The 21791-nt window shown below is 50.5% G+C and overlaps 8 protein-coding genes across 8 annotated transcripts; 5 read left to right on the forward strand and 3 right to left on the reverse strand.

The window, feature by feature from the left end:
* Window positions 1-787: 787 nt before the first annotated feature.
* Window positions 788-2974, reverse strand: VTN77DRAFT_6775 (uncharacterized protein; the record flags this gene model as incomplete). Its single annotated transcript, XM_069423090.1, has 2 exons — window positions 788-2843; window positions 2910-2974. The coding sequence occupies 2 exons, from the start codon at window positions 2972-2974 to the stop codon at window positions 788-790; spliced, it is 2121 nt and encodes a 706-aa protein (XP_069275916.1).
* A 758-nt stretch (window positions 2975-3732) lies between these two features.
* On the reverse strand, window positions 3733-5993 carry VTN77DRAFT_6776 (uncharacterized protein; the record flags this gene model as incomplete). The annotated part of the gene is made up of 3 exons (XM_069423091.1): window positions 3733-4644; window positions 5062-5797; window positions 5896-5993. The coding sequence occupies 3 exons, from the start codon at window positions 5991-5993 to the stop codon at window positions 3733-3735; spliced, it is 1746 nt and encodes a 581-aa protein (XP_069275917.1).
* A 345-nt stretch (window positions 5994-6338) lies between these two features.
* On the forward strand, window positions 6339-7202 carry VTN77DRAFT_6777 (uncharacterized protein; the record flags this gene model as incomplete). The annotated part of the gene is made up of 1 exon (XM_069423092.1): window positions 6339-7202. One exon carries the CDS (start codon window positions 6339-6341, stop codon window positions 7200-7202), a length of 864 nt encoding a protein of 287 aa, XP_069275918.1.
* A 2366-nt stretch (window positions 7203-9568) lies between these two features.
* VTN77DRAFT_6778 (uncharacterized protein) lies at window positions 9569-10909 on the forward strand (the record flags this gene model as incomplete). The annotated part of the gene is made up of 3 exons (XM_069423093.1): window positions 9569-9800; window positions 9854-10829; window positions 10882-10909. The coding sequence occupies 3 exons, from the start codon at window positions 9569-9571 to the stop codon at window positions 10907-10909; spliced, it is 1236 nt and encodes a 411-aa protein (XP_069275919.1).
* A 2984-nt stretch (window positions 10910-13893) lies between these two features.
* Window positions 13894-15519, forward strand: VTN77DRAFT_6779 (uncharacterized protein; the record flags this gene model as incomplete). Its single annotated transcript, XM_069423094.1, has 5 exons — window positions 13894-13958; window positions 14035-14061; window positions 14165-14661; window positions 14723-14734; window positions 14792-15519. 5 exons carry the CDS (start codon window positions 13894-13896, stop codon window positions 15517-15519), a joined length of 1329 nt encoding a protein of 442 aa, XP_069275920.1.
* Window positions 15520-16110: 591 nt separating this feature from the next.
* VTN77DRAFT_6780 (uncharacterized protein) lies at window positions 16111-16502 on the reverse strand (the record flags this gene model as incomplete). The annotated part of the gene is made up of 2 exons (XM_069423096.1): window positions 16111-16249; window positions 16351-16502. The coding sequence occupies 2 exons, from the start codon at window positions 16500-16502 to the stop codon at window positions 16111-16113; spliced, it is 291 nt and encodes a 96-aa protein (XP_069275921.1).
* A 416-nt stretch (window positions 16503-16918) lies between these two features.
* VTN77DRAFT_6781 (uncharacterized protein) lies at window positions 16919-17605 on the forward strand (the record flags this gene model as incomplete). The annotated part of the gene is made up of 2 exons (XM_069423097.1): window positions 16919-16993; window positions 17066-17605. The coding sequence occupies 2 exons, from the start codon at window positions 16919-16921 to the stop codon at window positions 17603-17605; spliced, it is 615 nt and encodes a 204-aa protein (XP_069275922.1).
* A 1267-nt stretch (window positions 17606-18872) lies between these two features.
* On the forward strand, window positions 18873-21446 carry VTN77DRAFT_6782 (uncharacterized protein; the record flags this gene model as incomplete). The annotated part of the gene is made up of 2 exons (XM_069423098.1): window positions 18873-18960; window positions 19030-21446. 2 exons carry the CDS (start codon window positions 18873-18875, stop codon window positions 21444-21446), a joined length of 2505 nt encoding a protein of 834 aa, XP_069275923.1.
* Window positions 21447-21791: the final 345 nt, after the last annotated feature.

The raw sequence follows: 21791 nt of genomic DNA on the forward strand, positions 1-21791 counted from the left end.
GTGGTGTCTGCTCAATTCGCAGGGTTCCGAGATCGACAACAAGTCAAAAAAGGAAGGACTCTCTGACTGCGTCTTCTCTCTCACAGGGTTCGCACATTGCGGAGATCTGTTCGTGGAGACGTAGGCTCGTTTCACCTTCTACATATATACAACATACAACACATATACATGTACGTATATGTATACGGATACGTATGCATATACATACATGTAGACGTAGTCCTTATTTTATACCTGTCTATAGATTTCGTAGACCGTAGATACTAACCCATAGCTGGGTACAGTAGCTACGATACGTGGGTGCGTTGGTATATATGTACAGTGCACACGGGACAATAGCAATAATTATAGAACGGGAATAGTCAGAACACAGTTCACTCCATCAACGTCAATAATTAATTAATTCATTATCGTCCCTCGTATCCATCATTTTTTGGTTTGCCGTAATTTCATCAGGGTATACTCCCGTACATGTAATTAGACAGAGAAATTCTTCTCCAAAATCTCATACAAAGGAAACTCGCAAAGATGAGGTAGGTATGTGCCGAAAAAAAAACTTTTCCTTTTCCCTTTTTGCCAACCAAAACGCCGGACGCTCATGAGTCATGATCGAAAACCAAGAGAAGAAAAGAAAAGAAAAGAAAAGACTGTGTGGACTGTGAGGTCCTGTGTCCGGACGCTCATGATCAAGAGCCAAGAGAGGAATAAGAAGAAGAAAGAAAGAAAGAGGGACTGCATGGACTGCGAGGTCCTGCGTGAGAAGATATGATCGTCGCAGTCATCCAGGCTAGATCAACACCATCGAACTCGGGATATCCCAGACACACATAACCCCCGTCCTGATGCTCAACGTCACCAAAGCGATGTGTACAACCAGTGAAAGCACCTGCACTTTGATACTCCCGCTGCCTAGCGTCAAAACCGCGAGTACTACCAGCGGGTAGTACACCCACGGGTTCACGGCAAGAGGAACACAAGACTGCAACGCTACCGTCAGCTTGAGAATGAAAAGTGCAAACCGGACATTTGGTAAAGGGATCTGTCCCCAGGACCCGAGTCTCACGTAGGCGAGAAAGGAATTGCTGCTGAGAGACTGGTCGGCAGGCGGCGGTAATAACTGTGGCTGACGATGATGATTATGGACAATGGGACGGGCATAATTTTGATGGTCTTCAGTTCCCTGGGCTGAAGTGGATGACGGTGTACGCCGAAACCGGGGACGAATAATCAAGTTGCGCTCAGGGCTGCGGGATAACCGGCTGTCCATTTCGGACTCAGAGACTCGACTCGGACTCTTGGTGCTTCTCGTTTCATATATTCCGTTAGAACGGACAGGAGCAGCTGTCGAGCCCCGGGGAAACGTCTTTGCAGTTGGTGAACGAGGTCGAGGGTTGGCCGGCGCTGGACTCTCAACAGGCTGAATCCGGGAAGAAGAGGGACGGAACTCTGGGCCAGCTGAGCTGGGCCTCGTGAATCGACGGCTCTCGTTGCCATTGACACCGGCTTGGATGCTATTCAGGACTTCGTCCGCAGTAGGCCTGCGGTCCGGATCCACGGACAAGAGCCTCTCTAGTATGGTGTATAATTTCTCCGGTAAATCAGGTCTGAGTTTCTTGAGCGTATCATCGAACCCCTTCCATTCGCTGATCTCCGCACGGAGCTGATCCAGGTCCTCCTTCTCCTCGACAATATCCGCATGGCGGTATGGGAGCTGCGCGAAGCATAGAAAATGGAGAATCATCCCCAGAGAGAAAACGTCGGATTTGAAGGTAAAGTTGCCCAATGGGCCATTGGGATAAGCTCGCCGCAACACTTCGGGAGCACAGTATGATACCGTCCCAGTGGTACCGGTCGAAGTGCGCACCGCGTTTTCCGACTGCACCTCTCCAAAGTCACTCACTAATACCCTTAGCTCACGGCCGGTTTCATGTAGCAAACAGTTGCTAGGCTTCAGGTCGCGGTGAATATAGCCATTGGCATGGAGAAAACGCAGGCCAGAAGTAATATCCTTGAAGAACGAGTAGATCTCCTCGAACTGGAGTTTACGAGGACCAGGAAGACCTACTGGTGGATCTGGCTGGCCCTTTGACCTTCTCCTAAGACGCTCCTTCAACTGCTGCGCGGTTGCGGAGGTCTGCACAGGGCCATAGACGTACTTATGGAGGTCTCCAGCGTTGCAATACTGCTGCAGAATGAAGGCACATGGCACACTGGGACCAAAGTTGCTGATTTTGGCGTTCTCCAGCCATACATGCCGGTATGATACGAGATTCTGATGTGAGAGGTGCTGCAGCAGTTGCACTTCTGCCAGGACCTTTTCCAGCCATTCATGATCGTCACCAACGGGGACACGTTTGCAAGCGAAGTGGCCCAGTGGAACGCCGTCGAGCACGTGCTTCACTAGCAGAACGACCCCTTTGCCCCCTCTCCCCAGCTCCGCCTCCTCGACAAAGAACTTCTTAAAGTAGCCTTGGCTGAATGCAGCAGACGAGATCCCTTGAGGAGAGGAGGTGGTTCCTGCATCGTCTGATCCGGTGGTCGGGCCGTCTGCGAGGGCTGGTCGAATGAGGCGCCGGCGCGGGGAAGGAGGAGGAGAAGTTCCTTCGGCGGAACTGGGGACGCTGTCGTGGAGCAAACGAAAATAATCGGGGTTGACGAACTCTGGCTGAGCAGGACTCGACCCACGACGTGCATCCTGCCCAGCTTCTCGATCTCGCATGGGACGGCGGCAGTAGGGACAGTCCGTTAGCTCGACGTCCAGATCGCCATTGCTGCTTTCTGCATTGCGGAGCACGAGCTGCTGCGAGTCACGATCGAGGACTACAACGGAGTCATGATGGCGGCTGCTCAGGTCAGTAAGGTCCTCCATTGTAGAAAATGACACATTCAACAGGGATATAGAAGCTTACAGGACAATGTCGCGGTTGGAGGAGTAAGGTACGATAGACATGCTTCTCGGTACGTCATCAGCCATTGTTGCGGCAATGAGTGACCGTGTCGGAAATCAACGAATGCTCGAGCTTCAGAGAATCAGTCATTTTAAAGACCGAGCAGATTGAAGACAGGAACATGCCATTTCCTGTGGCTGTGCCCAACCGGGAGCTTCACATTCGCCCACTGCAGATACAGATACTATGTTTAACTTGTTTAACTGAAGATGGAGGGAGCTTGCAAGGTGATTGTGGAGAAGGGCGGCCCCACGTGAGTCTGGGCCGGCACTAAGCTTGCTGGGTGCAGATCCGACGCACCACCAACACAACCAAAACAAAAACCAAAGGGTCCTAACAAAAGGGTCCTACACTAGCCTACGGAGTACGAATGCATTTGGTTTTACTAATCCATGCTGATCATGTGGGTATCTCAAGCTCAAGTCATGCAGCAGAACCAAAACGGCCACTGCCAGGTGATAAAACATGCTAGTTGCCGAGGTGCCATCAGCCAAGTCACTGTTCCTGACCCCGGTCTGGAATCGCAAGATGGAGCAGCTCCCCACAGCCAGTTGAGCTTCATCATCCTGCCACTGCGGTGAGGCCTCACGGCAACAGGGGAAGCAACCCACAGGACCTGTCGAATCCTGTCAACGTGTCAGAGCCCGCCTGCATGCATTCTTGCGTGGCGGACCGCATCCGGGTCGACCGGAGCTCAGATTGGGGTGCCTTGAAGCTCCATTCAGAGCTCTATGACACGCCGCTTCTAAGCGATGATCCTGAGTACGATCTTTAGTTGGCTACCTCAGTCGTCTTCTGATGGACTGTCGTCGCTTTCATCCACCAATTCCTCTCCCTCCTTGTCCTCCGCGTCCCCATTGTCCTCCTCCTCGTCATCCTCCTCTTCGTCATCGTCCACATTGATGCCACCTTCAGAGTCGGAGTCATCAAACCCTTCGAACTCTTCGTCGTCGAAGTCTGCACTGTCCGAATGATCCGAATCGCCATTCTCAGACTCTTTGGGTTCCGACGCTTCAGGGTCCCTCTTCCGCTTGCGAGTCATCTCTCCGAGCCTGCCTTCTCTCCCTTCGATCTTGTCGTCCTCTGCTTCTGTCCCCTGTGGCGGCGGTGTAAACCAAGGGAGCTTTCCTCGCAGGAAATCATTGATAACCATCTTGGCAACTCCGTCGAGATCGGGCTCGCCGCCTCGTAGGAGCCTGCCCCCTTTGCGGGCGAGAAGGCTAAGAAACTCCGTCGCATCGGCGTAGCCCTTGACTTCATAAGTACGTTCTATATGTCGAGGTTGAACCCTCTTCAGCACCCCTGGAATGTATTGCTCGGGATTATGGACATTTTCCACACGAACAACTCCCCGAAGTAGGATATCTTCCTCGGTGTCATTATTGTTAGGGGGCACAACTCCCGGACAATCAATGAGGTAGATCCTCCTCATGAGGGTGATGTACTGCCAGACTTTGGTCTCCCCGGGAATAGGCGCCACGTTACAAACTTTCTTCTTCCGTAGAGTATTGATGATCGAAGATTTTCCGGTGTTGGGATACCCAATGAATCCCACCGAAATCTGCTTGCGTTCGGAGTGCAGTGATGAGAACTGCCGAAGCAGCTGGATCAGCGAGCCTTTGCCAAAGGAATTGTTGATGGATGCATGGAAGGCAAGCGTGGGGTATTCTTTGGAGAGATGTCGAACCCAGGCAGCCTGGAACGATCAATTGATTAGCAATTACCACTAACGAAAAGACGGAAAAGAAAAAAGAATACGAAGAATTGAGTGGTGTAGAAATGTGTGAGATGTTACTAAGAGCTCTGCTACGGGACCACCAAGCGGCAGTAAGCAGAACTCAACTCTTAAACAAAGCACGACTTAGCCCTATGCGACAAGTGTTTTCAAAACGAAAGCTTGTCAACCCAACCCTCAGAACGAAGGCGGGCGGCGGGCAAGAATCAATCTGCCAAAGCTGTAACAGACAAACTTCCATGGAGTAAATGGCAATAGATTGCACAGGAAGAAGTCCTGACTTAGCAATGGCACCGGTATCTTGCCAGACCGGAAACGTAAAATGCAGGGAAGGGAGATAAAAAAAACAAAACAAAAACTGCTAGAGATACAACTTACAGCCACTCTTGTCGGCACTAAGTCACATTTGTTGAGCACAAACACGAGATGCTTGTGCGGAGCCTCTTCGCGGATGTATTTCTCGATGCTCCTGCACCTCGTCCCTTCGGGATCCCGGGCGTCGAGGACATGAATCACAACATCGGACGAGTCGATCACCTTGTAGAGTTCGTTCCAGATTCGCTTACTCTGACCCTTTGAGAAGACTGGTTCTCGCGCTGTCGTAAGGCTGCCATCCTCGGCGTCTTCTCCAGCACCGGAGTTGCCGCTGAGCAGCTTAGCCTGGTCCATTCTTTCCAGGTAAGAATCGTGCATCTTCACGGTCTCTCCCGCGAGATCCTCCAAGGAGCTCACGTCCAGTTTGACACGCTTTCTCTGCGCCTTTGGTCCAAAGGTCTCGCTAAATGGTTCCGATTCTACAGTCATCTTTGCACGATGCTGTTTCAATCCATTAATCTCCCCCTTGTTATCCCTGATCAGACTCATGGGAAGCTTGTTCGTCTTCAGGAGGACTTGGTAAGGATCCGAAGCCCGCTCCTTGACAGCCTCGCGGAAAGAAGCCAATGCCTCCTGTGATATCACTCTAGTGTTCCCAAACCACTTCCGGTTTGGTTCTATCCGAGCTTGGGGTACCTCTCGGGACTGGTACGAAGCAGCCTTGATGATCTTCCCAGAAGCGTCCCGTTTAGGTTTACCATCTTTGAACATGTTCAAGGTCCTCAACTTCTTCGCATCTCTGCAGATAGTCAGTATTCGTAAATGAGAAGACAATCACATCAAGCCTGTATATATAATACACGACGATCTGCATGTTGCAAATGTCAAGCGACTCACCTGTAGAAGTTTTCACCTTTGACCTTGACATTGGCCATCCCATCCCCCACCTTCCCCTGCCGCTCTCTACGAGCAGCTTCCTTTTTCCCCGTACCCATGGTGACTAGTACCTTTTGTTCCTGCTAGGAATCTGACAAAGGTATAGTCAAAGGTGCAGGGAAATGAAAAAAAAAAGTTGTGGGAGGTTTATTGGGAAAAAGAGAGCGGTAAAAAAAAATTTAGGAATTCGTCTCTAGCGGCCGCCAAGCTTTCGTGGTGCACGGGCCATGCGAGAGAAAATCGCTTCGACCTCCATACAACTCCGGAGATCCTGAAAGAAAACATTCAGCAGCCCTGCTTCTTGCGCAGGCTGACAGCTACCTGTGCCAATTCCTTCTGAACAGTTTTTCTTATTGTTTTCTAGTTCCGGTCGCTGGTCTACGTTCATCCTGCAAGTTGTCGCGATGTCGCTCTACCGTACCTGCCGGACTGCCACGGTGCAGGTCCGGGGCTTCACATCATCCTCCCGTCTTCGAGTTGGACCCGAGTCGCCAAATTACATTGATGTCCCGCGGCCCTTACAACCAGATCTACCTTCAAAACCCCAGGTGAAGGGTACACTTCCAGTTCCTCGGGAACTCTTTCCCGTCCGTCGACAAGATAAGCCCACGGAGGCGTACATCTCCGCGGCAACTCCATTGCCATCGAAAGAGAAAACGGTTGATCCCAATGACCCCAATGCCGAATTAATTGAATGGAAGCGGAGGATGGCCGCTATGAGGAGGAAGAACCTCAGGGAAGGTCTTCTGGAATTGCACGCGCGTAAGAGGAGGACGGAGTGGTTGATGGCGAAGCGCAGTGCCGAAAAGCAGGCCAAGCGGGAGCGCATTTTGAAGCAGCCGCAGAGGGAGGATGAGCGCTTGACGAGTCCTTCGGTCATTCAAGCCATGAAGCCAACTAAGACTCCCGTCCTGCCAGACCCAGACCGGGAAGAACGTCTGGCGCAAGCCCGGCTGCGTGTCCAAGCCAAGGAGGCTGAGAAAAGAGCGGAGCGGCAAGATTCCTTACACACATTGTATATGAATGCTCGCAACTTCATCACCACGGAAGATCAGCTCGCGGCCGAGATCGAGAGAGTCTTCCCTGAGGGCGAGAACGAAGCATGGCGCAATGACCACCAGGCTGGCGAGAACATTTGGAACCTGGGTCTGCCGCCGACGATTCAGTCCATGGTCACAGATGCAAAGAGGAGCGAAGCTGCCCGCTGGGAGGTCATTCAAGGCAGAGTCAAGAAGCTGGCGGAAGAGATTACAGGCGGGAAGATGTGAAACGTTCAATGGATGGATGCCTTTGTACTGTATTGTATATTATCCATACGGGTTCTTTCTGGGATATCCACAAGACACTTCTCTTTTTTCTTTTCCTCCTGTATTTGTCTACTGCAAGAATAAAACTGTTCGACTCCTTGAAGGATGAAGTTGTCACGTGGAACTCTACTCTCCAGTCTACCCGAAGCCTCAGGCACCTGACTTGGCATGTGCCTTATTTCCCTTTTCTTTTTAAAAGGCGTTGTTGTGGATCAAACCAGACCCTTAACCGGAGAAAAAAAATATCTCACCCCGAACTCGGAGTGATTTGACAGATGGGAGGAATTATGAGAGTATAGCATACTGTTAGGTGATGACCAGGGCCATGCAACAACCACTATGACAGGACTACGTGCCGGTGATGCACGTTTTCTTTCTTCTCACAGGTCATGTCTATGATGCTGGACTTCATCTGTTGTTAGCTAAGCTATATATGTAGTACTGATTTCTGGAACAATGCCAATCGTCGGTAGTCTTCTTCTTCTATCTCTCGCAGTTGTCCACTTGATGGCGGGTTCTTGGTATGTACTCCGTACAGTACATACATGTACATGTACATGAGCGATGGTTGTGTGACCTGAATGCACCAGAACTTCTCGTTAAACCTTTCCTGGTAATAGTATTTTTCTTCGGTTAATCTGTAGCTGTTATTAATAGGTAATTGATGAGATGAGCAGAGATCCAGTTGTACAGAATGTACACTGTAGTACATCCCCTTGCCATTGTGTGGCCACTTCCCTGTCTCTGTCCAGAAAGCACTCACTTCGCGAGCCAGTACCAGTCCGATTGATTGATTCCAGTCCATAAGATTCCAAAAAGTTTTATGCTGGACAGACAGTTTGACAGGCTATGTCAACCAAGCATGGACTTATGCAGATAGTCCTTGATTCAACCGAGGAAGAGGAAGAACATCGTTATTTCGTGGGTAGCGTTTTCAAATGATAATAATAGAAATAAAAATGAATAATAGAAACCGATTCGGGAAACCAATTTGGCCGATTACGTATTGTTTGTTTGGCGTGGGTACAATTGTTGTTATTATTACTGCAGGAGTTGCTGAACCACGAACTGAACAGAAATGGAAAGCGCTGTCTTTGGCCGATGTGCTGAACGATTTTCGTCATGATCCATCACCACCATTCTGTGCTCCAGCCAATGACTTCCTTTTCGGGCAATGCACCCACATCCCCCAAAATAGAAACGACGTCCCAAGTTCCAACCTTTCCCAACAGGATCAAGCAACTCCGACTGATCAACGCCCATTAGTAACGATCAGGTTAGTCAGTGGATCTAAACGTCCACAGGGAGGGGAAAGACACATCGATCATCTTTAGCTCAAGCTTAACTCCACGTTCGCTGTCCTTGTCCCTGAAGACATTTGGTAGTCATGATACTGATATTGCATATACACAGAACTATGCGGTTGACCGATACTTCCCAATATCCGGAGAGAATCAGGGACGCAGCTAGTTGGTCCCAGCACGTGTTCTCGTCCGACTTATCCGAGCCAGTCTTCCGCCGTCGTCATCCGGAGTCTCGATGCCTAACCTTGGTTCAAAGCTGAATAAAGAACATTGAACTGGCTCTCTGGGAAGTGGTCTTCGTCCTCCTTGCCACTGAGAATGATCCAGAACCAGCAGTCCGCCATGAAGCCGGAGAGACATCATTGGACGTATGTCAGCGCGAGATGGCTTAGCATCCAGTGGATGTAATCTCTTCAACCTTCTCCACGTTTAGAACCTGACAAGGCTTAGACTCACAATAACAAGAAACGACCGACAGAGTTCCCTGTTGGTGGGCCACGCCTATTTCCATTCTGGGCTTACAGCTATCCACATGCCTGTCCAATTGTGGCCAAACGTGACTGATATATGACGATTGTACGCTCCCCACCGGTTCTCGACTTGATATCTATGTATATCCTGGGAGATTCGCTGCGGGTCATCCGATAGGATCCGACTTCCCCCCGGTATGGTTCCTGATCCTGTCGGACATGCTGGGGCTATGCTGCGCTGCACCGTTCTATCTTCTCGTGGATCGATCAGGCAGAATGTTCGATTGCTCTCTTCCTTGATAATGCGGTGGAGCAGCCAATGGAGCCATATCGGATTCCTTCTATTTCCGGGCATCCATCCATGACGTGTAGGCTACCCACCTTAGGTTATAAATACCAAGGAACATCCCTCACTGGTGGTGAATGAGAATAGAATAGCAGTCGGTCATCCGGTGAACTCAAAAAACATACACCAGTTTCTCCAACTCTCATTCACGTTCAAACCGGTCTATCACTTTCGATCGTTGGAGTTAAACTACTACCGCCACCTGCCATGAAGAAGACTGTTACTACGATTGCCGCTCTTGCGGCTGGAGCGAACGCTCTGGTTGCCCGCGAGGCTACCTGCTGCTTCGGCTTGACTGCCTCCGGAGGAGCTTCCGGTACGATTGGACAGCTTGGAGATGGACAGAACCGTATCGGTGGTGGACTTCCTCCTGCTCAATATTGCATCGATTCGAACGGAGGCATCAAGGACAGCAGTGGACGCGGATGCATCCTGACTCGTAAGTTGGCTCCTCACATAAACAACAAGAATTTTAGCTAACAGTGAGTCTAGCCCCTACGAGCCAGTTTCAGTGTGACCTGGGAGCCACGCCTACGAACGGGTTCTCAATCAATTCCGAAGGAACGCTTTTGTACCAGGGAAGTCCTCACTTCGTTGCTTGCGAGACTGGTGACAACGGCGAGCTGAACATCTACACCAACCCGCCGTCCAATGCTGTGACCGGTTGCAAGGACATCACCCTTACGGCCAGCGGTTGCAAGGGCCCCAGCTCGTCCTCCGTTGCTCCTTCACCTCACTCAAGCGCTTCCCCTGCTCCTCAATCCAGCGCTCCAGTTCCTCACTCTAGCGCACCGGCTTCTCAGGCCAGCTCTCCGGCCCCTCAGCCCAGCGCTCCTGCTCCTCACTCCAGTGCTCCAGCTCCTCAGGGCAGTGCTTCAGCCCCTCACTCTAGCGCTCCTGCTCCTCACTCTAGCGCTCCTGCTCCTCACTCTAGTGCTCCGGCTCCCGGATCGAGCGCTACACCAACTCATGTTTCTACCTCCACGCCGAAGCCGTCTGCTTCCAGTGCTGCATGCCCGGCTAGCCTCTCTGGATCTTATGAGTACCCTCACCTGATTGTTCCTATTGATTCGTCTGCTCCGTCCAAGGCGTATGGCACTTCCTACAATGGCACGGTCACTTCTTCCATCTCTTCCATCTTCAACTTTGACATTCCGGCAAGCTACTCCGGCAAGCAGTGCTCTCTGGTCTTCCTCTTCCCGGAGCAGCAGAATCTGCAGACCTCTTCCTTCAGCTTCAGCGGAAATGGAGCGATCGACTTTGCCCAGCTGCAGTCGGCTGCCACTCAGTCCACGACCTACAGCAACGCCCCAGCGGTCAAGACTGACTACGGTGTCAAGACCGTGTCCCCTGGCAACTCCTACACGATTGCTACCTTCTCTTGCCCTGCCGGACAAACTGTTGCCTTTGAACTGAAGAATGCCGGTACCACCAACCTCAACTACTTCCAGGATTACAACCCATCACCGTAAGTACTATCGTATTCGGAGTTAACGGACGGATGGCTAACTTTGACGCAGCATTGGTCTGTACATCACTGCCTGCTAATGGATGAAACGTTGTAATCAGCCAGCATTTCTCTTCGATTCTTCGGGAAGCCTTAGGGTTCACCGTGTATTATTGCCAAAATATTCTCTTATTATGAATTGTAATGTTGCTATGATGAACCCTACTTCGAATCGGTGTACAAGTTCCTTATGACAAAGCTCATGCCTCCTAAATATGAGACGAAAAAAAAAGGATATGTATGTACAGTTAAAATATTGAAAATAAAATAAAATAGTTTAATTTCTAAGTCATCTCTCTCTCGTTAGGGTTTAAAATTCGTATTGTTACTACGTAGTCAGATCTGGTGGACATGGACCAATCACCTCAATTGTATGAGACAAAGCAATAATCAGAAGTCAAGTGCTCTCTTTGTCCGACTTCATGCCAAGGATTCTATACAACTGGGCTTCACGACTTGACCTGACCTGACCTGATCTCTGAAACCAAACCCTCACTTTTTTCCGACTTCATGCCGAGGGTTCCATGTAGCTGGCCTTCACGAGTTGACTCTGGGAACCTGACCTTGAATGAAACCCTCACTTTGTCCGACTTCATGCCAAGTATTTATATAACTGGGCTTCCCGACTTGACCTGACCTGACCCAACAGGGGAAGGGAAATTCTCTCTTTGTCCGACAGGCTCTCTCAGCATGACATGAGGTGACATTACCAGAGAGAAATTTTCAAGGACTTGCTTCACCCTTTTGTTTTGTTTTGTTTTTTTAAGAATGTGCTTGAGATACTTGGGCTGTTCTATAGCATTTTCAGATCAAGAGATAGCTGACACACTCTAGCAAAGGTAGACTGTAGAGCCCATGATTATCTCCAAGATATCAAAGACTCGCTGGGACCTGATTTCATGCGTGGACTTGGCGGACAGAATGCTGAGTAGGTAGGTTATCTCAAACCTTGCCAGATGCTGACCCTGTGTATAAGCTTGGCGGAGAGATTGCAAGGGAGCTTCCAAATCAACCTTGCCACTACTAGGCTTCACGCATGATCTTGGCGGACAGAATGCTGAGTAGATCATCTCAGACATCACTGAACCCCAATTCTGTGCGTAAGCTTGGCGGACAGGATGTGGAGTAGAGAGTCAGGTCAACCTTGCCGCCACTAAGCCTCACGCATGATCTCGGCGGAAAGAATGTTGAGATGAGGTATCAGGTTGACCTCGCTGCATCCTAGCTTCACGCATGGTCTCGGCGGACAAAATGCTGAGTAGAGCATCAGATCAACCTCACCACCACTAGGCCTCACGCATGATCTTTGCGGACAGAATGTCGAGTAGACGTCGAGTCACCTAACACAAAGAGTTTGACTGCTTATGGACTCGACGCACCTATAGAGTCAGACCACAAGTACAAAGAAATCGGACAAAGGAATTTCCATTCAAACACTGGAAGAACGGGTTGCACCACTGAAATATGCTATCGAGACGATCAGCCATGTTTCCAAGAGTCTGAATTTGCATCAGCATTAACTGCGGCTTTCAGCTGCCATCCATAAAGCACAGCAACTAACTAGTTTGGAAGAAGAAGATCAGATCAACGAGGATGATGATGACAATGAGGAAGAGGAACAGGACTATCAGATCAGCTACCAGATGAGATCCCCAAAGCTCTCGAAGAGCTATCACCTTTGAAGCAGACGACGGCGGCAATTTCGACCTGGTTGGACTCCGTCCACTCTGTCGAGAACAGTATTCCCACGCGGGAATCCTCGCTGAAGTAGGCAGAGCTTCTCCGGGAATTGATCCGACAACAAAGAACAACAATCACTGTACCGGGTGAACGAGTCCTCGACCAGGAATTGGCCGCTCTTACGACCAACCTATTGGGAATGAGCTTCGTCTCGAGAGCAAGGGTGCCGTGATGGCGCAAATCCAGGCGCGACTGGCATTCCACAAGTACGGCAAAATCTGCGATCGTCCGGGATGGGATCCTGCTGCACTCATGAGGAAGTATTGGCTCATGCTGAAAGACGTGGAGCAACGGGGGAAGCGGTGTACGACTATCTGACTCTGGAGGAGATCGTGCCGTATCTCTGTGATCGGCATGGCGTTGTCCGTTTTACACGGCTCGAGGCTGCAATTGGAGGTGAAGATAGCGATAAAGATGCTCGACGAGTCGTGACAAAGCTAATTGACATGCTGGCACTGCGCGGGATCTGTTTTGGCGACCACGATTATCGGATCGAGAGGGTAACTGAAGTGGTAGAAACAGGGCGAGAACGGCGTGACAGGAGATAATATCCAATCCATCTCAATCTCAACACAGCACAGATAAAGAGCAATAAGGCACCATACTATTCAACAGCCATCACTTGAGCTTCATTAACCTCCTCTAATTGGCAATCTATCAGATTGAGCATTCTAAAGGTCCTGACAGACCGAAAACGTGTAGTTGCTAATTGCTAGGCTCCGATTTGTCTGGCGCTGGCTAGGACCAGGAGACCCGTTAATAGACCCGTCAGCGGACGTCGATCAGGATTATTAGAGGGGGCTGCACGATATGCAGATGAGGTTTAGCACATGGTTAAAATTAAAAGGCTTCTCTTGAATCTTCATTCTCATGAAGTGGAGACCGCAGTCTATCAAGTTCAACTTGCCAAGCCAGGCCTGATGCCTCATGCTAGCTAAATATTATTAATGCAGCCTGTGTCATAGCACAGGACAGTGGTCCACTCTTGGGCCCCAGGTCTGATCGCGGTCTTGTTTACGCTCAGGCACACAGATGACAGTTCAACGGCCTGCATTCTAGACGCCGACCTGCCTGCCTGCTTTGTAGAGAGTGGATCTGCTTACCTGACCAGAAAACTCGAGGCACCACCTTACTGCGGCGCCAACATGCTCCCGTGCACATTTCATCTTTTCCTTTTTCTTTCTTCTCTTTCAGCTTCTTTCTCGACCTATTTAGATCCCCAGCAGAGGGATGAATTCGTTACGGTGTCGTTCGCACTTCCTACTTACACCAATTTAGAGAGAAAATGAACCAGCTTCCGTCAAAGCTTCCCTTCTCCAAGAAGCGGCTACGATCCCGCGTCGTTCTCTCGTACGTATAGGCCATCCTGCTGCCTTTCTGACCATCCGCTCTCGGCAGTCAATGCTCACTTCTGGGCTTCTTCTAGGTATATCTTTGACTATGTCATCATAATGTTAGTCCTCCCCGCACCCTGTTCGCTGCGGTCGTTCCACGCCGTTGCACACGACCACTTGCTGCTTCCTGTCCAAGCTGCTGCTGACGATCCTCACAAATAGCGTCCTCGCCATCGGATTCTATATCCTGGACGCCGTCGAGCCTTTTCATCAGCATTTTTCGTTAAACAACATCAGCCTGCAATATCCCTATGCCGTCAAGGAGCGCATTCCCATCCAGGACGCCCTCCTGATATCCCTGGCCTTCCCTGCCGTCGTCATCGCCGTCTACACCCTCGTCATCGATGGCCTCTTTTCGCACCACAAACCTTCCAGGGAATCGATGTCAGGACGGAGGAAACTGTCGGGCAAGTATCGATGGAAGGACCGGCTATGGGAATTGAATTGTGGCATTCTGGGTTTGTTGCTGTCGCAGGCTCTTGCGTTCGTCATCACTCAAGTGTTGAAGAATGCCTGTGGGAAGCCTCGCCCCGATCTAATTGACCGGTGCCAGCCCCGACCTGGCAGCCACGATCACCCTGTTTATGGTCTCTCGAACTCCACAATCTGTACGGGGGATCCCAAGATCTTGAAGGATGGATTTCGGTCCTGGCCATCCGGTAGGTACACCCGTCGTTGCGCATCCCCCTTGAGATACAAAATGCTGACTCTATTCTTCAGGGCACAGTAGCTGTAAGATTGCCAAACGTTGATGACAGTGGATGATCTCATGGCTAATACATTTGATAGCTTCCTTCGCCGGCCTGTTCTACCTCTCTCTCTACCTTTGCGGCAAAATGCACGTCCTCGACAATCGGGGGGAGGTCTGGAAGACGATAATTGTGATGATTCCGTGCCTGGCGGCCTCCCTCGTGGCGGTTTCGCGCATTATGGATGCCCGGCATCACCCATTCGATGTCATCAGTGGCTCGCTACTTGGAGTCTTCACGGCTTGGGCATCATATCGCCAGTACTTCCCTCCGATTACCGAGCCGTGGAGGAAGGGGAGGGCCTATCCGATTCGCAGTTGGGGGACTGAGCCAATGGCGCCTCCAGGTCAAGGGCGCTCGATCAAGTACACAGAGAGCGTGGAGCCGCTACGGAACCCAGACGAGGAAAGGCTGGACGTTCCGGGAGACCGGCGACAGAGTCTGCAGTCCGGGCGAGGTGCCTCCATCAGTTCTTCGCCACACCCTATCCCGCTTCAGCCGGGGGTGTATAACCGCCATGGTCGCGGCCGGGACGACAGCTACTCATCGTCCTCAAGCGAAGATGAGGCAGATGGATTTGAGATGACTACTCCTCACTATGCGCGACCGGCGGACGTGACACTGCCGCGCTCATCATATCAGCCGTATGATACCGATACGGCCTACCATCCGCCTAGCCTCCAAGAAGACCATCCCACCGCCGCGTCGAATGTCGAGGGCGATCGAGGACGACCATTGACGACTACGCGGGCACCAGGGGAACATTGAGACTGCATTACGGAGAGGACCTGCCAGCGGAAAACGATGGAATTGGGGTTTGCAGGTCCTGGATTGACTGATGTTAATGACGCTCACGAGTTTGGAAACTGTTCTTTCTCTTTCTTCGCATATCTTTGTACGCATGTTCATCGACGCATTCAGCGGCGCAGTCCTGTTCAGCATACGATGTGCATTTTATTTTCACACTAGGGAGGTGGCATTAGTCGATTTATGAGGAACCTTGAAAAAAACGTTTCCAGGAAGCGCATTCATTCTCGATATTCAAGGTGAAACCAAGAACGACAGTATAAGTATCGTAGATGGATCTGCAACTTAATGTCTGGTTAATAGAAGCTGCTCTGATCGGCTGCTTAGGTTCGTCCTGTCGAAGCTGTAGAGAGGTTCTGATAAGGAAAATTTAAGCTACATCTGTAGCAGTAAAAACTGGAGGAAATTCGATCTCTAAGGAAGTGTTACTATCATAGTTGACCATAGAATCATATAGTCGCACTTTGGTTGCTTTGGAAGGTTCCTGTGCGATTATTCCAGGTTCTGGAAACCAGATACGGAGTAATACCCTGTACTCTGTACATCTCGAGGCTATTTCTCCGGCGGAACATATTCCAAGGTTATCAGGTCCTGGATGTGAGGAGATACTTGTGCATGTTTTGGTTGGTCACCTCGGAGATAGTCATGCCAACGACCCACGGTCCGCTCTGCGGTCCCTCCCGCGTCCCGTCTACATAGAATCCGGATCTATGCCAAAGAGCTAATGAAGTTAAGAGGAAGATGGCTACTCCGTACAGGGCTGCCTCGTGGCAGAGATAGAACCTCACTTACGGAGAGTAATCCGTCCACGTGCCTATTATCCCTTCTTGAAGGGGGCCAATCACTACAGTATTACTCCGCGTGTAGCAGGGGGTAAAAAAGGCCGATGGCTGGTGCCACGAGGATGGGATCAAGATCTGATTTGGCATGGGCGAGGTGGGCATTAGAGGTACAAAATGGCGAGGCTCAACCATCGACAGGTAATTAGCGCTGTCGCTGACGTGCAGGGTGGTGGATAGTTTGTTTCCCCGCCTTCTGAATTAATCTTATTTCAGCCTTTTCCCCAGCCTCCTCGTCATCCATCCCGGCACAGCGTGCAGACACTGTCGATCTGTTCTTTTTTTCTTCTTTTCTTTTTCTTTCCATCTAGCTATTCCTTTCGATTTTTTATTATTCCTTTTCTCATTTTGTGACAGCTCACATTCTTAAGAAATTCGCGTTACGCTGTCACTGTGTTGTCGCGGCTTCAGGCCTTTGAGAGTTGCTTGCGGTTGCCCCGCAACACTGCGCATCGGTACATATTTCGATACGGTTGGGCATACCGAAAGTACTCCCTACAGAGAAGGACAACCAATTCAAGATGTTCGAAAGTCTCTTTTTTATTTTTTGGCGATTGGCGGAGATCACCTTTTTGATTCCCATCATTGGCATGTTGGTGAGTGTTTACTTTACACCTTTTACGTCTAGACTAGACACTTCTGGTTCGCTAGCTGACAGGCTGCAACAGGCATACTTTGTCAATGGCTTCCTCAACAATAACCAACTGACGCCAGCCTATATTCTGGTGCTCTTCATCGTCAGCGTGATCGCGGTCTTCTGGTGCTTGGATACGGTGATCCGCTTCGCGACCACCAAGCGGTCTGCCGCCTTTGTCGCTTTCGTCGACCTGGCTTTCTTCGGCGCCTTGATTGCCGGCGTGTACCAGCTTCGTTTCATCGCGGGAGCGAACTGCTCGCATTGGGATGGCGGTTCCGTCGTGGTGTCCCTTGGTCCGTTTGGATCCGTCACCTATCAAACCGACTACTTCACTGTGGACATCAACAAGACGTGCGCCATGCTGAAGACCTCCTTTGCTCTTGGAATCATGGAGGTTGTCTTCTTCTTCCTGACGGCTATCTTTGCCCACTTGATCTACCGGAATCACAGGGATGAATTGGTCGTCAAGGAGACCGTGGTGAGGCGCCGAAGCCACAGCAGCCGGCGAGGACATCATCACAGTCAGAGTCGCAGAGGTTCTTCGAGTCGACGGTCGCCTTATGTGGTCTAAACGAATTGTGGCAAAGAAGAAAAAAGAAAAAGAAAAGATAAAAATAATGAATAACGATAGATGGGATCAGCTCCACAAGCGAGTCATGTACAGCAAGTAGAAAGATGACTACAGTGCCATTGACGGCTCTCTCATGACAACGACAAGACCATGTCAGGTGGATATGGAAACGGATGTGAATCTGGGATGGGATGTTTTTGGAAGTGATGCCCACTGGACGTTTACCTGTTCCCTTCTATTCTGCTCTTCGCCTCGAGGTCTTTTCGTGGTCTGTTGGAGAGTCTGGGTAAAGCAAGACCCAAGCAAGCATCGTGTCTTGCATGCCCGGTCTTCACGGTGCGCACTCATTCATCTGTCTGTTTGCTGCTTCCCTTGCAAGTCGAGCTTCCCGATCATGTCACACCCTGTTTTGATGTCTGTATCTATGTACATTGTGATGTATGTATGTATGTATGATTGAATTTCTCTGACGAATAATGAATAATGACGAAAGAATGAGACCTCAAGAATATGACTGACGTTGCTGGACAAAATCAATTCCCTCAAATTGGACTTTTTAAAACAATACAGTCGATTCTTAAGAAAGTAGCACTCCTAGCATAATCTCGAGAGTTGAAGAGTGGGTTCGATACTATGAAAAGTGGGCATGTGGTCGTCGCAATAGAGCATGAAGTGCGTGCCTATACAAAGTTCCCTCCCCTGCATACCTGCCTGCGGGGACGCCTACTATTTCCACGGATCCACTTCACCCCTCACTCCGGAGCCCGCCGTGGCAAGTTATCGGCGGATCCCTGCGATAAGCATGGAGATCGCTGTCCAACATGTCATTCTTATGGTGGACGTCCACTATGGAAGTAACCTGACAATGTCCACTAGCTAAGTCACTTTGTGTGCGACTACCTGGGTAGTCAGTGGTATTGCCCTTCGCTACAACTATCAATCTATGAAAACCCACACTGGTCGAGGCTGATACATAGATCGGTGAGCTCCGATAGGTAGTACCTCATAGGGAGCTCTGGTCTGGGTCTGCGGGGAATTGCCAACAGAGCACATGTACTCCGTACTGTACACGCATGAATCCGGCGCTCTTATTACTCACTATAGCCATGGATATTCTCATATCTCCTTAATAGGTTGATTTTGAATAATCTCTGCACGTCTCTTTGTCTACATTCAGAGCACGAGCGGTGGAGGAGCAGCGAGGATACCCACTTTTTGATGGCCATTATACAGAACTCTCTCACTCTTCCTTCTGAATGCGGGCATCATGGAGGATCCACCCTCTGACTATGCGAGAGGGTATTACGATGAAGCTGTAGAACAGCTCCGCGAGCGTGAATACCCCTTGCTTAAAGGTGTGTTCAACCACTGCTTCCAAAGAGCCTGCCTGGTGGTGGCTCACTGTTGAGCTTTATTTTATTCAGATGTCACCTACCTCGACCACGCCGGCACAACCCTCTACGCCAAATGCCTGATCGAATCCTTCTCCCGCGATCTGACCTCGAACCTCTTCGGCAATCCACATTCCGCCTCCGCGTCCTCCCAGCTGACCACAAGCCGCGTCGACGATATTCGGTTGCGGGTTCTCCGCTTCTTCAACGCCGATCCGGATGTCTACGACCTTGTCTTTGTGGCGAACGCGACAGCGGGGATCAAGCTTGTGGCAGATGCCCTGCGGGATTATGATGAGCGACGGTCCGGTTTCTGGTATGGCTATCATGTCGAGTCCCATACGAGTCTGGTCGGGGTGCGGGAGGTGGCCGATGCGGGAAATAAGTGCTTCGTGACGGACGATGAAGTCGAGAAGTGGATTTCTGAGTTTGCGGCATCGCCAAAGGATGAGACTCCAAAGCTGTTTGCATACCCTGCTCAGTCAAATATGACCGGCCGAAGGCTCCCTCTGAGGTGGTGCAGGGAGATTCGACAGGCTGGGAGGAAGAAGTGTTTCACTCTCCTTGATGCCGCAGGGCTGGTGTCGACTGCGCCGTTGGACCTTAGCGATCCTGGACTCACCCCTGACTTTGTGGTCCTCAGTTTCTATAAGATCTTTGGTTTTCCAGATCTGGGAGCGTTGATTGTCCGCAAGGATTCGGGGCACATCTTCAGCCGGCGGCGGTATTTTGGTGGCGGTACAGTGGACATGGTCATTACATTGGGAACCCAGTGGCATGCCAAAAAGGAGACCTCGATTCATGATCAATTAGAAGACGGTACTCTACCATTTCTTAATGTCATTGCGTTGGATTCCGCGCTGGAGGTACACAAGCGATTGTATGGCTCAATGGCCAATATCTCGAATCATACTGGGTTGCTGGCCAACGAATTGTTCGAGCGTTTGTCCTCTCTCAAACATTACAACGGTTCTCCGGTCTGTCAATTATATACGTCGCCGTCCTCTTCGTATACGGATCGATCGACCCAGGGTCCAATCATCGCTTTTAATCTTCGGGATAGTCGCGGAAACTGGGTTGGAAAGTCGGAAGTCGAGAAGCTTGCTTCGGTCAAGGGCATTCACTTACGATCCGGAACCCTCTGCAACCCAGGCGGTGCAGCCAGCCACCTCGGGCTGGACGGTGCTGAAATGCTACAAAATTTCCGTGCTGGCCAGCGCTGCGGAGACGAACACGACATCATGCAAGGGAAACCAACGGGTGCTCTACGAGTCAGCTTCGGGGCGATGAGCAGTTGGAGAGATGTAACGACATTCATCAACTTCATTGAGGAATTCTACGTCGACAAGGGTCCGGTTATCACGCCGGCACCTTTAAACCCTACCGCAAATAGCAGATTCTACGTAGAGAGTCTGTGTGTTTATCCCATCAAGAGCTGCGGCAGCTTTAAAGTGCCCCAGGGGATGCCCTGGCAGGTCAACCGAGAGGGACTAGCGTGGGACCGAGAGTGGTGCCTCATTCATCAGGGGACGGGCGTGGCACTCAGCCAGAAGAGGTATCCCCGAATGGCTCTGATCCGGCCTTATATCGATCTTGATCGAGGGGTCCTTCGAGTTACCTGCGGAGGCTCATCCTCGACTGACGGAAGGCATCTTGAGATTTCTCTGGCCAGAGATGACCCCGAGCTTGTCTCGGCTGAAATGTGTCAGAATTCCATGCAGAAGTCATCGACCGTTTGCGGAGACCGAGTCATTGTGCAGGTGTACTCGTCTCCAGCAGTATCGACTTTCTTTTCTGACTTTCTTGGGATCCCCTGTACGCTGGCTCGACTTCCGCCACAGACCTCTACTCGTTACTCCAAAGCTCATCCTGAAGCATGCCCTGCTCGTAAGAAATCGAATAATTCCATGCCTGGCTCGTTTCCAGATGCTACACACTTGTCCGGGAAACCGCAACAGAATCCTATCCTGTTATCAAACGAAAGTCCCATCCTCCTGATATCACGTTCGTCAGTAAACCGACTGAACGAAAGCATCAAAGCTAACTCGAAGACTGGAACCGGTATCAACAAAGCCGTTGCCGCAGACGTCTTCCGAGCCAACATTATCATCGCAGAGAATCTGTCTGCCAGTGCTACTACCGCTGTTCCCAGGGAGGCCAGCAGTGAACAGCCGTATATCGAAGACAGCTGGACATCACTCCGCATCGGCCCGCACGGGCTGGGATTCGATGTCCTCGGTTCCTGTCAGCGATGCCAAATGGTCTGCATCGACCAGATGACGGCCGTGCGGCACGAGGAGCCGTTTGCGACCCTGGCCAAGACGAGACGGATTGGTGGTAAGGTGTTCTTTGGTCGACATATTGGCCTCTCGTCTTCTGCTGGCGATAATGATGATAGCGATGGCCGATCGATCTGTGTTGGAGATGCTGTTGTTCCGTCGTATGACTGATCTTGACTTTGATAGCTCTGTCGAGACGTTGGTCCTTATCCTTTTTTGAGCATCTGCATCCGGGTCGCGGGCATGGTTAAGGTCGGATATGCATATTATAGAGTTAATATATAGTTGGACTCACTGTATTGTAGCAGATTGCATCCCTGCGATGAAAACTATACAGTCCATGTCATACGATTTATTTGATACGGTGCTCTGCCCTAGTTTATAACTGCTTAGGTAGGAACAATTGTTTACCTGCACATTGTTCAACGGCGAGAATTTCCTGAACTTGTTCCATTTTGTACAGTATACCCACTAGAGTACATGTCGGGAGATCGCTTTCCTTTCCCTCTTCCCTGT

The sequence above is a fragment of the Rasamsonia byssochlamydoides genome (assembly GCF_041956645.1).
Source record: "Rasamsonia byssochlamydoides strain NRRL 3658 unplaced genomic scaffold VTN77scaffold_52, whole genome shotgun sequence".
Taxonomy (NCBI): Eukaryota; Fungi; Ascomycota; class Eurotiomycetes; order Eurotiales; family Trichocomaceae; genus Rasamsonia; species Rasamsonia byssochlamydoides.